This window comes from Oncorhynchus tshawytscha, linkage group LG26, assembly GCF_018296145.1.
Source record: "Oncorhynchus tshawytscha isolate Ot180627B linkage group LG26, Otsh_v2.0, whole genome shotgun sequence".
Lineage (NCBI taxonomy): Eukaryota > Metazoa > Chordata > Actinopteri > Salmoniformes > Salmonidae > Oncorhynchus > Oncorhynchus tshawytscha.
Genome location: NC_056454.1, coordinates 772,082 through 786,161, shown reverse-complemented (window position 1 = coordinate 786,161; position 14,080 = coordinate 772,082). Strand labels below are relative to the sequence as shown.

Sequence of the window (14,080 nt, the reverse complement as noted above, 5' to 3'; positions counted from 1 at the left end):
CCTAGTTAAATAAATGTGTAAAAAATATTTTTTTAAATTAAATCGGTGTTCAAAAATACCGATTTCCGCTTGTTATGAAAACTTGAAATCGGCCATTCCGATAAAAAAAAAAAAAATTGGTCGACCTCTAATTGAATGGCCTATAAAAACACACTTAAAAAGGCCTCCTATACTGTAAGTGGATACACTGAACCTGTATTACACAAGAAAAAAAACCTAACTCCTTAGCTTTCATTAATTTACTGTCCGTTAATAAACTCATCACATTTCCAATATCCCCGCCCTCGTGGAAAGTCTGTCGTAGTTACATGGAGGGCTATAAGCTGATCGCATTCAATACGTACTTTTTTCACTTTTGGCACCGTAGAAAAAGGATACCAGAAAGTAATCAATCCGACTAAATTGATTTAGCCTCTTTCAAATATATCTTATAAAAGGTCAGTGTTTTTAAGCCTCCATTTATCGACCAGTTCCAACATGTCCATAATATTTGTAATCTATTTGAGCGCCAAAGGGTGATAATTGGTAGTATGATTGTCTTTATGGTCTTTTGACAATGTGTTAGCAACTTAATTATTAATTTGGTAATTTCATGCGAAGCCTTATGATGTATCACCGGCGGTGTTACAGTTTGTAGTAAGGGGGAAAGGAAACTTGACTAAAGTAACTGATCAAATCAAATGATTAAGTGATTTATTTACAATTTAAGAAGTGTGGTTTGAGTTACTGTGGCCACCATCTTAAATAATCTATATTTCTGCAGATGTCACCGGTGTTAATATTCCTTATAGTTTTAATAGAATAGGTCTCAAGATTTGTCATGCGTTACTGGTCACTGGTGTAATTAGATTTTTTTTAAATATATATTCAAGCAAATAATGACTAATCCAAAAACATGTAATATTATTGTCAACCTTTTGTTGGATTATATATGAAAATTAAAAGTCAAATTACATTGTGGAAAGCCCACATTGTCATTAACATACACTACCGTTCAAAAGTTTGGGGTCACTGTCCTCGAAATGTCCTCGTTTTCCATGAAAATATACATGAAATTAGTTGCAAAATAAATAGGAAAGTCAATATGTTGACAAGGTTCTAAATAATGATTTTCAAATGAAATAATTGTGTCCTTCAAACTTTGCTTTCGTCAAAGAATCCTCCATTTGCAGCAATTACAGCCTTGCAGAAATTTGGCATTCTAGTTGTCAATTTGTTGAGGTAATCTGAAGAGATGTCACCCCATGCTTCCTGATGCACCTCCCACAAGTTGGATTGGCTTAATGGGCACTTACGTAGCATACGGTCAAGCTGCTCCCCCAACAGCTCAATAGGGTTAAGATCCGGTGACTGTGCTGGCCACTCCATTATAGAGAGAAAACCAGCTGACTGCTTCCTCCCTAAATAGTTTTTGCATAGTTTGGAGCTATGCTTTGGGTCGTTGTCCTGTTGTTGGAGGAAATTGGCTCCAATTAAGCGTTGTCCACAGGGTATGGGCATGGTGTTGAAAAATGTAGAGATCGCCATCCTTCTTCAAGATCCCTTTTATCCAAAATCAAAAGTAACAGTCAGTATCTGATGCGGCCACCAGTGCATTCAGTACTGCAGTGCATCTCCTTCTCATGGACTTCACCAGTTCTTGCTGTGAGATGTTACCCCACTCTTCCACCAAGGCACCTGCAAGTTCCCGGACATTTCTGGGGGAATGGCCCTAGTCCTCACCCTCCGATCCAACAGGTCCCAGACGTGCTAAATGGGATTGAGATCCGGGCTCTTCACTGGCCATGGCAGAACACTGACATTCCGGTCTTGCAGGATATCACACACAGAACGAGCAGTATGGCTGGTGGCATTGTTATGCTGGAGGGTCATGTCAGGATGAGCCTGCAGGAAGGGTACCACAGGAGGGCGGAGGATGTCTTTCCTGTAATGCACAGCGTTGAGAGTGCCTGCAATGACAACAAGCTCAGTCCGATGATGCTGTGACACACCGTCCCAGACCATGACGGAACCTCCACCTCGATCCCGGTCCAGAGTACAGGTCTCGGTGTTCCTTTGACGATAAACGCAAATCCGACCATCCCCCCCCGGGTGAGACAAAACCGCAACTCGTCAGTGAAGAGCACATTTTGCCAGTCCTGTCTGGTCCAGCGACGGTGGGTTTGTGCCCATAGGCAACGTTGTTGCCGGTGATATCTGGTGAGGACCTGCCTTACAACAGGCCTACAAGCCCTCAGTCCAGCCTCTCTCAGCCTATTGCGGACAGTCTGAGCACTGATGGGGAGGGATTGTGCATTCCTGGTGTAACTTGGGCAGTTGTTGTTGCCATCCTGTACCTGTCCCGCAGGTGTGATGTTCGGATGGACCGATCCATGTTACACGTAGTCTGCCACTGCGAGGACGATCAGCTGTCCGGTCTCCCTGTAGCGCTGTCTTAGGCGTCTCACAGTACGGACATTGCAATTTATTGCCCTGGCCACATCTGCAGTCCTCATGCCTCCTTGCAGCATGTCTAAAGCATGTTCACGCAGATGAGCAGGGACCCTGGGCATCTTTCTTTTGGTGTTTTTCAGTGTCAGTAGAAAGGCCTCTTTAGTGTACTAAGTTTTCATAACGATGACCTTTATTGCCTACCGTCTGTAAGCTGTTCATGTCTTAAAGACCGTTCCATTGTTTATGGTTCACAAGCAGTGGAAACAGTGTTTAAACCTTTTACAATGAAGATCTGTGAAGTTATTTGGATTTTTACAAATTACCTTTGAAAGCCAGGGTCCTGAAAAAAAGCATGTTTCTTTTTTTGGTGAGTTTATTTAATGAAACTGCCAGTTGAGGACTTGTGAGACATCCGTTTCTCAAACTAGACACTAATTTACTTGTCATTTGGCTCAGTTGTGCACCGGGGCGTCCCACTCCTCTTTCTATTCTGGTTAGAGCCCGTTTGTGCCGTTCTGTGAAGGGAGTAGTACAGAGCGTTGTACGAGATCTTCCGTTTCTCGGCAATTTCTCGCATGGAATAGCCTTCATTTCTCAGAACAAGAATAGACTGACGAGTTTCATTAGACATTTCTTTGTTTCTGACCATTTTGACCTGGAATCGAACCCACAAATGCTGATGCTCCAACTAGTACAGTGCCTTGCGAAAGTATTCGGCCCCCTTGAACTTTGCGACCTTTTGCCACCTTTCAGGCTTCAAACATAAAGATATAAAACTGTATTTTTTTGTGAAGAATCAACAACAAGTGGGACACAATCATGAAGTGGAACGACATTTATTGGATATTTCAAACTTTTTTAACAAATCAAAAACTGAAAAATTGGGCGTGCAAAATTATTCAGCCCCTTCACTTTCAGTGCAGCAAACTCTCCAGAAGTTCAGTGAGGATCTCTGAATGATCCAATGTTGACCTAAATGACTAATGATGATAAATACAATCCACCTGTGTGTAATCAAGTCTCCGTATAAATGCACCTGCACTGTGATAGTCTCAGAGGTCCGTTAAAAGCGCAGAGAGCATCATGAAGAACAAGGAACACACCAGGCAGGTCCGAGATACTGTTGTGAAGAAGTGTAAAGCTGGATTTGGATACAAAAAGATTTCCCAAGCTTTAAACATCCCAAGGAGCACTGTGCAAGCGATAATATTGAAATGGAAGGAGTATCAGACCACTGCAAATCTACCAAGACCTGGCCGTCCCTCTAAACTTTCAGCTCATACAAGAAGAAGACTGATCAGAGATGCAACCAAGAGGCCCATGATCACTCTGGATGAACTGCAGAGATCTACAGCTGAGGTGGGAGACTCGGTCCATAGGACAACAATCAGTCGAATATTGCACTAATCTGGCCTTTATGGAAGAGTGGCAAGAAGAAAGCCATTTCTTAAAGATATCCATAAAAAGTGTTGTTTAAAGTTTGCCACAAGCCACCTGGGAGACACACCAAACATGTGGAAGAAGGTGCTCTGGTCAGATGAAACCAAAATTGAACTTTTTGGCAACAATGCAAAACGTTATGTTTGGCGTAAAAGCAACACAGCTCATCACCCTGAACACACCATCCCCACTGTCAAACATGGTGGCTAATCTGGCTAATCTGGGAGTCTAGGGAGTCTGAAAACAAGACTCCCTAAATTTTATCAGCATATCGATTGCGCAACCAGGGGTGGAAAGACCCTGGATCATTGTTACTCTAACTTCCGCGACGCATATAAGGCCCTGCCCCGCCCCCCTTTCGGAAAAGCTGACCACGACTCAATTTTGTTGATCCCTGCCTACAGACAGAAACTAAAACAAGAAGCTCCCACGCTGAGGTCTGTCCAACGCTGGTCCGACCAAGCTGACTCAACACTCCAAGACTGCTTCCATCACGTGGACTGGGAGATGTTTCGTATTGCGTCAGACAACAACATTGACGAATACGCTGATACGGTGTGCGAGTTAATTAGAACGTGCGTTGAAGATGTCGTTCCCATAGCAACGATTAAAACATTCCCTAACCAGAAACCGTGGATTGATGGCAGCATTCGTGTGAAACTGAAGGCACGAACCACTGCTTTTAATCAGGGCAAGGTGTCTGGTAACATGACTGAATACAAACAGTGCAGCTATTCCCTCCGCAAGGCTATCAAACAAGCTAAGCGCCAGTACAGAGACAAAGTAGAATCTCAATTCAACGGCTCAGACACAAGAGGTATGCGGCAGGGTCTACAGTCAATCACGGACTACAGGAAGAAACCCAGCCCAGTCACGGACCAGGATGTCTTGCTCCCAGGCAGACTAAATAACTTTTTGCCCGCTTTGAGGACAATACAGTGCCACTGACACGGCCTGCAACGGAAACATGCGGTCTCTCCTTCACTGCAGCCGAAGTGAGTAAGACATTTAAACGTGTTAACCCTCGCAAGGCTGCAGGCCCAGACGGCATCCCCAGCCGCGCCCCCAGAGCATGCGCAGACCAGCTGGCCGGTGTGTTTACGGACATATTCAATCAATCCCTATACCAGTCTGCTGTTCCCACATGCTTCAAGAGGGCCACCATTGTTCCTGTTCCCAAGAAAGCTAAGGTAACTGAGCTAAACGACTACCGCCCGTAGCACTCACATCCGTCATCATGAAGTGCTTTGAGAGACTAGTCAAGGACCATATCACCTCCACCCTACCTGACACCATTGACCCACTCCAATTTGCTTACCGCCCAAATAGGTCCACAGACGATGCAATCTCAACCACACTGCACACTGCCCTAACCCATCTGGACAAGAGGAATACCTATGTGAGAATGCTGTTCATCGACTACAGCTCGGCATTCAACACCATAGTACCCTCCAAGCTCGTCATCAAGCTCGAGACCCTGGGTCTCGACCCCGCCCTGTGCAACTGGGTACTGGACTTCCTGACGGGCCGCCCCCAGGTGGTGAGGGTAGGCAACAACATCTCCTCCCCGCTGATCCTCAACACTGGGGCCCCACAAGGGTGCGTTCTGAGCCCTCTCCTGTACTCCCTGTTCACCCACGACTGCGTGGCCATGCACGCCTCCAACTCAATCATCAAGTTTGCGGACGACACAACAGTGGTAGGCTTGATTACCAACAACGACGAGACGGCCTACAGGGAGGAGGTGAGGGCCCTCGGAGTGTGGTGTCAGGAAAATAACCTCACACTCAACGTCAACAAAACTAAGGAGATGATTGTGGACTTCAGGAAACAGCAGAGGGAACACCCCCATCCACATCGATGGAACAGTAGTGGAGAGGGTAGCAAGTTTTAAGTTCCTCGGCATACACATCACAGACAAACTGAATTGGTCCACTCACACAGACAGCATCGTGAGGAAGGCGCAGCAGCGCCTCTTCAACCTCAGGAGGCTGAAGAAATTCGGCTTGTCACCAAAAGCACTCACAAACTTCTACAGATGCACAATCGAGAGCATCCTGGCGGGATGTATCACCGCCTGGTATGGCAACTGCACCGCCCTCAACCGTAAGGCTCTCCAGAGGGTAGTGAGGTCTGCACAACGCATCACCGGGGCAAACTACCTGCCCTCCAGGACACCTACACCACCCGATGCTACAGGAAGGCCATAAAGATCATCAAGGACATCAACCACCCGAGCCACTGCCTGTTCACCCCGCTGCCATCCAGAAGGCGAGGTCAGTACAGGTGCATCAAAGCTGGGACCGAGAGACTGAAAAACAGCTTCTATCTCAAGGCCATCAGACTGTTAAACAGCCACCACTAACATTGAGTGGCTACTGCCAACACACTGCCAATGACACTGACTCTACTCCAGCCACTTTAATCATGGGAATTGATGGGAAATGATGTAAATGTATCGCTAGCCACTTTAAACAATGCTACCTTATATAATGTTACTTACCCTACATTGTTCATCTCATATGCATACGTTGATACTGTACTCTATATCATCGACTGCATCCTTATGTAATACATGTATCACTAGCCACTTTAACTATGCCACTTGGTTTACATACTTATCTCATATGTATATACTGTACTCGATATCATCTACTGTATCTTGCCTATGCTGCTCTGTACCATCACTCATTCATATATCCTTATGTACATATTCTTTATCCCCTTACACTGTGTATGACAGTAGTTTTTTTTGGAATTGTTAGATTACTTGCTCGTTATTACTGCATTGTCGGAACTAGAAGCACAAGCATTTCGCTACACTCGCATTAACATCTGCTAACCATGTGTATGTGACAAATAAAATTTTATTTGATTTGATTTGATTTGATTTGGTGGCAGCATCATGGTTTGGGCCTGCTTTTCTTCAGCAGGGACAGGGAAGATGGTTAAAATTGATGGGAAGATGGATGGAGCCAAATACAGGACCATTCTGGAAGAAAACCTGATGGAGTCTGCAAAAGACCTGAGACTGGGACGGAGATTTGTCTTCCAACAAGACAATGATCCAAAACATAAAGCAAAATCTACAATGGAATGGTTCAAAAATAAACATATCCAGGTGTTAGAATGGCCAAGTCAAAGTCCAGACCTGAATCCAATCGTGAATCTGTGGAAAGAACTGAAAACTGCTGTTCACAAATGCTCTCCATCCAACCTCACTGAGCTCGAGCTGTTTTGCAAGGAGGAATGGGAAAAAATTTCAGTCTCTCGATGTGCAAAACTGATAAGAGACATACCCCAAGCGACTTACAGCTGTAATCGCAGCAAAAGGTGGCGCTACAAAGTATTAACTTAAGGGGGCTGAATAATTTTGCACGACCAATTTTTCAGTTTTTGATTTGTTAAAAAAGTTTGAAATATCCAATAAATGTCGTTTCACTTCATGATTGTGTCCCACTTGTTGTTGATTCTTCACAAAAAAAACACAGTTTTATATCTTTATGTTTGAAGCCTGAAATGTGGCAAAAGGTTGCAAAGTTCAAGGGGGCCAAATACTTTCGCAAGGCACTGTATAAAGAAGGCCAGTTGTATTGCTTCTTTAAATCAGGACAAAAGTTTTCAGCTGTGCTAACATAATTGCAAAAGGGTTTTCTAATGATCAATTAGCCTTTTAAAATGATAAACTTGGATTAGCTAACACAACGTGCCATTGGAACACAGGAGTGATGGTTGCTGATAATTTTTTTAAATGATCTATGGACTGTTTCCAACAACAATAGTAATTTACAACATTAACAATGTCTACATTGTATTTCTAATCAATGATGTTATTTTTCTTTAAAAATGTACAACATTTTTTGCTTTTCTTTCATGAACAAAAAATGACTTTTCTAAGTGACCCCAAACTTTGAACGGTAGTGTAGTGAAAAAAGGAACAAGTTTGTTTTTTTAAATGTAGTAAAAATATTGAAATACATTAAGCTGTCATTCATGTTGATTTACATGGTTAACTATAATCTGACAAAAAAGTTATTATACATTTTTTTAAATTGGCTGGTCAGAAAGTCACCATTATTGTATAATGATCAATATACCGTATACCGGGATAGTTAGTCATACCAACGGTATGATTTTCAAAACAGCTTTGCGGGAACTGCTACACCACTGCTTATAACTATAATGGATACTTCGGGATTTTGGCAATGTGGTCCTTTATCTACTTATCCAGAGTCAGATGAAGTTGTGAATACCATTTTTATGTCTGCGTGCAGTTTGAAGGAAGTTGCTAACTAGCATTAGCACAATGACAAAAGGTCTCTGGGTAGCTAGTTAGCATTGGCTCACAAAACTACCTCTAACTTCCTGCATATTGGGTACAGACACATATAAATGGTATCCACAAGTTAACCTGACTCTGGAGAAAATCCAAAAGAATCCCTTTAACTATATAAGATGTGCCAAATAAATTATATCCAGCCCAGGGCTACAGCTATGCATTTGGTTTGCTAACCTGCTAGCTAAATGGCAAGATCAAGATTATTGGTCACAGCAAAGATAATCAAGTCCCTCCTGGATCAAGATTAATGTTGCCTAAATAGTTTTGTGGATACCAAAAAAAGAAATGGCGCCCATTGTGTGCACTTCCAGTAATACTGTATACCCTGGTATGAAACAAAAACGGTAGGCAAATCTGGATACTGCCCAACTCTAACTTTGAACCTGTTTGAATAGCATAAAATGCATCTTTGCTTCTTCCCACCCTTGAAGAAATCCCTGATACAACATGATTTGATAGTTGTGAGAATGGTGACAGCAACACAGTGGAAGCCTATCATGTCATGTCTGATCAGTGATTAAGCTACCTCAAAGTACGACGGAAGGATGCATTTTCAAATATATTCAAATGAGGCCACTGTTTTGGCTGAAATAGTCATTGCTCCACCTACAGGTGGTGGTGCAGAAGGTTAATTATAGCACATGGGGCCACCACGCGCTGAATGAAGGCATTCTTTATTTATTCACCCAGTGACCAATACAACATTTCTCAGAACAGGTTGGCATGAGAGAGGGGTGTGTCAGTGCCAATCTGCCAGCTACGAGAACTCGACTGGACTCCTAGCCAAGTTAAGGGTCATAGCAACTATAAGCCATGCATATTGTATTGTTGTGCTATTTGTGATGCTGTGGCATTCAGTGTTGTCTATAAGTAACTAAGTTATTACTTTGTCATTTTATGAACTTTTTCTGACTGATCTAAGACACTGAATGCACATATGCACTAACTGAATTCAATCTGTGCTGTCAGATGAGAATGAGCGTTTAGACTAAAGACACTAATCTAGCTAACGTTCAATTAGGCTACCAAATAAAAACCGTTCTAAAGCCATCTGACGTGATTAAGCTAACACATTACACAATTAGAGAATAGATGCACCATATTAGAGAACGCAACAACCAGAGAAAATGCACCATAGGCCTGCACACATTCATGCATATCCACTCTGTGCCATTGTTCATAATGAATCATCCTTGTGTCAGGGAACTCTTTCTTCTGAAACGTACCATGACATCCCCTTAACGTGTCTAAGTCTGATAGATACAGAAGAACGTTAACCCAAGTCCTCAAGCTTGACAAAATCTGTCTACAAGCAATTTCTATAACAAGCATATTCTCAGAATATCTATTGGAGCTTGTGTGTGTCTTCTAATTCTTCTTTGTCCTGCAAAACAGCACTTAAATTCAGTGTCCTAAAATAACTCCACTTTTTTTTTTTTTTCCTAAGGTAACTGTGGCCTGGGCATGTCTTCTCCTATGCAGTGAGCAACACGCCATGCATAGGCCTAGCTGTTCCAGGTGTAGAGTACGTGTCAAAACAAAGCACTTCAGAAACACAGTGATCAATCATTCCTACAAAGAAAAATAAAAGTTGTGTGTGTGTGTGGTAATGGCAATCCGATAAGTGCAGAGAGGTAGCTAGCCAGAGGAACACAGCCTAGTCGTTGTGGGGGAAGGTGCGTTCCTCATGGTCCATCTGGCACGTTTCTACCCAGCCTGTTTAACCTGCATAACATCAACCCTAGCAAGCTAAACTGGGGAATGCTGTTCATGTTGCCTTGCCTAGTGCTGCAAGTTGTTTTCTTTGGGTGCTGCAATCCTGAGTTCGTAAAAATAACAGTTTATGCGACCTCCGCCAAGGGAGATGTCAGCAACCCCATCATTGTATGCACAATTTGACAGAGGTCACATAGAATGAAGTTACTAAAAAAATATGGATTGCTTGCCTCGCAAAGCCGCCTGATCCCACAAGCTAACATTAAACGCTGCACTGTTTTCCGAAGCTAGCGGGTTGCAGCACACAAAGAAAATAATGCAACTACACAGGACAAACATTGATACAAGTTACGCATGAAAGAATGGACATTTGTACAAGTATCGATGAAGTCGGAGGTAGGCTACACTTTGCCAAAACTCATTGCCTCGCACCATCGAGTATCTTGGAGTTCAGAATTCTTGGCCGGCTACCCCATACCACGTGACTCAAGTGTAAACATGAAGCACAAGCCAGGGCATGGGAGGCACGCACGTCAATACAGAATATTGGGCCTATGAATCCCTTGTCAAACACAGTCTGACAAACGTTTGATCCCCTGAATCATACGGATACAGCCCGGATCTGGATTATTTTAGCCTATATTTAAATACAGGTTTCCTATGCTATCCTAGCCCTTGATCATGACTCTCAGTTCTAGTACACATAAGAGTCATTGGAGGGAGGCGTCTTCTGTACTGGGGAGTGCTGTTAAAAACACTGACGCTCGATCTGAACATTAACACTCATTGCTTGCAGTACGGTTTTGGAAGCATAAGGACATTATTTTTCATATCAGCAAGAAATACATTTTCAAAAAACAAAACAAATTTAAATTGATGCACACCTTTTACAGCTACAGTTCCCACACACCCATATTTCCATGTTACACTGCTTGTTTACAGAAAACAGACAGAGTGGACTACCTGTGCTAATTAGCTATCGGTGTCTCTGAAACCCTGTGTGTAAACGGAAGACTGCAACTATGTCAAAACAATGCACAATACATGTGTATTTTGCATTTGTGAAATTATTTTTTTATACGATATGAAAGTAGAGGGGTTGTTTCTAGAAGCGTATAGGAATTGAGAATCGATTCACATTTAAATACATTATTTGGCTCTTTTGGCTTTGAGACACTTTGCCTTTAAACAGAGGATGTAAGGTCCTTAGACTATAAGGAGTTAGGCTCCTTTAGTCCATTACCGGGAAAATTTTATCCCAACACCACAATGGACTAAATACTTAATACCAACTGCAAAATCATGTTTTTATTTACCAATCAATATAGGCCTGTCTTTATTGGGCGATCTGGTGATTCTAAAGAGTGTGTTTGAGGAATCTTTCCAAATACCCTTAGCACAGCATTTTATCAAAATCAAATCAAATGTATTTATATAGCCCTTCGTACATCAGCTGATATCTCAAAGTGCTGTACAGAAACCCAGCCTAAATCCCCAAACAGCAAGCAATGCAGGTGTAGAAGCACAGTGGCTAGGAAAAACTCCCTAGAAAGGCCAAAACCTAGGAAGAAACCTAGAGAGGAACCAGGCTATGAGGGGTGGCCAGTCCTCTTCTGGCTGTGCCGGGTGGAGATCACTAGGCCTACCACACAGAGGACCATGTGGTAAAGTTCTGAGTTCTCCAAAGGTTGACCATTGTTTTATGGCTTAAGCTTACCAGTAGCTGGTGCAACAATGTGGCAGTTGTACTTGACCCATTTATAAAGGTTGCTGAATATGGGACCATACCTCCACATTCTTGCAAATTAAAGAATAGGTATTCATTGATACACAATTGGCATTAATCAAAACTTGAGTGTACCTGTAAAGCCAGCATAATGGCAACATGTTTGGATGTACTGTAGTTCTGACAGTGACATATGTGCCTAAATGATATAAGAACATAGCCCCAGGAATACATTCAGGGGTGATTTATCAGGGGGTTGTGCAGCACCCATACTTCCCGCCGCTATGTATAACAGCCTACCTGGTTGGGGTCGTATGCCCTGAAGACATGGCATGCCATCTCAGACTCCGGGTTGTCGGGCTGGCTCCGGATAAGGTAGGCGAAATAAGTGAGGTCATTACTGTTGTGGATAAAACGTGAGATGAACTGCGCTTTATGCTCGAAGATGAAGACGGACGAGTTGGCGACATTGTTCGCGGGCACACATCGAATAAACGGCGGGGTGAGCACCAGTTGAACTTCTCTGGCCTGGACGGAACAAGTCTCCCGTCCCGATTCGTTCTTCTCACTTTTCTTCCGGATCTCCGCCACCAACCACGGCAGCATGGGCAGGGTAGTACGCTTGTCCAAGGAGGACCAGCCGATGTACCAGAGAGCAAACTTTTGAATATCTGGCTTCGAGATATTACTCTCTTTATTCCCTTTGTCATCCCGACCCTCCATCTCCGTTTAATTATAGGACAATGGAGAGACTAAACTATTCAAACGCCTAATTGCTGATTTCAATTCTAGTAATTGATGCAGCCCTTAATCGATGAATAACATCGATAATCGATCAATTTTGTTTTGTGCCCAATTCAGCTGATTGGCTAGATACACGCTTGAATATATGTAAACAGTTAATAATCCATCGTTCACGATGAAGTCCTGTTGAGAGGTAAGAAAGTTAGCGCAGAAAAGTAACATAAGCACGCGTTCCTCGTGTTGCTCGAAACTGCAGCACTCGCTCCCCAGATCAGATCCTCACAAGGTGGTTACTGTCGTAACCTAGAAGTGACAGCTCCGTTCGTGGTTTACCGGTGTTGCCAGGTCACATTTGTACGAGGACGACCGAGCCGTTCCCAAACCGTGTTGAAGTTTGTGAAGTGTGCTAGAACGTTGCGTCTGGAGCACGGTGTGTAAACTGTGAAAGGCCAGAAGAAAACACCTTTTAAAATGCTGGGTAATTCTCCAAAATCGCAGTTCCAACGAGAGCAGATAGTTCCCTTTGCAAAGACAAGTGTGTCATTTATCACTGGGAAAAAACTATATTCGACTGTTTATTTATCGTTCTCTTCGGTGCCATGAGTTTGAGATACGGCTGCTGTAATGCAGGCAAGAATAACTAAGTACTTCCGGGTCACGGATTTTTTGGAATCCTTCAGAATAAGATTCCCGTCATGTATACTTTGTAAATTAATAAATACGGCGAAAAATAAATATATGTTGTATACTTGTTATCATACAAAGAATAATTTATAGTATTTCTATGAGATATGTGATTTTTTTTGTTAATGTTCCCAAGCCTAAATGTGGAGTCTGCTGAGGGGCAGACAGCTCATAATAATGGCTGGAACAGAGCAACTGGAATGGCATCAAACACATGGAAACCATGTGTTTGGTGAAGGGTTTGATACCATACCATTCCACTCGAGTCATTCCCACGAGCCCGTCCTCCCCAATAAGGTGCCACCAACCTCCTCAAATTATTTTTGTTGTTGTTGATTGACCCCTCTTTAAGGGCCGCAAAATGAACAGTGAGGCTCCTCTGGGCTAAACTGTAGATTTGGAAAGTAGAAGTGCTCCTGAGTAGAAAGGACCCCCCCCTTTTACTGTGACAAAACATTCAGGCAATATGTATGGTGTAATATGCATGTCCAATATGAAAAATGTATATTGTGCAATAAGAATGGGCTAAATAACAATGGGATTTAAATGTGTTATCTAAAGTTTATTTTTATAAGTATAATATTAATATTATAACATTTTTATTATACACAGTGGCTGATAGCCTGAATTTAAAATTGATTAAATTTAGATTTTTTTTGTTCACTGGCCTAAACACAATACCCCATAATGTCAAGTTGGAATTATGTCCTTACAAATTAATAAAAAATGAAAAACTGAAATGTCTTAAGTCAAGAATTCAACCCCATTTGTAATGGTAAGCGTAAATAAGTTCAGGAGTAAAACATGTGCTTAACAAGTCACATAAGTTGCATGGACTCACTCTGTGTGCAATAATATTGTTTAACATGACGTTTGAATGACTACCTCATCTCTGTACCCCACACCTGTAAGGTCCCTCAGAAGAGCAGTGAATTTCAAACACAGATTCAACCACAAAGACCAGGGTGGTTTTCCAGTGCCTTGCAAAGAAGGGCACC

General features: G+C 42.6%; 1 protein-coding gene across 2 annotated transcripts in view; it reads right to left on the bottom strand.

The window, feature by feature from the left end:
* tbc1d4 (TBC1 domain family, member 4) overlaps positions 1-13,040 on the bottom strand; it is a 151,752-nt gene extending 138,712 nt beyond the window's left edge. Inside the window, exon 1 of one of the 2 annotated variants that reach the window (XM_024388629.2) lies at positions 11,955-13,040. In XM_024388629.2, coding sequence (XP_024244397.1) covers positions 11,955-12,377 — 423 coding nt within the window. In that variant the 5' untranslated portion in view covers positions 12,378-13,040. The remainder of the gene's footprint in view (positions 1-11,954) is intronic. The other variant, XM_024388630.2, reaches the window with a different exon arrangement.
* Between the last annotated feature and the right edge of the window lie 1,040 nt (positions 13,041-14,080).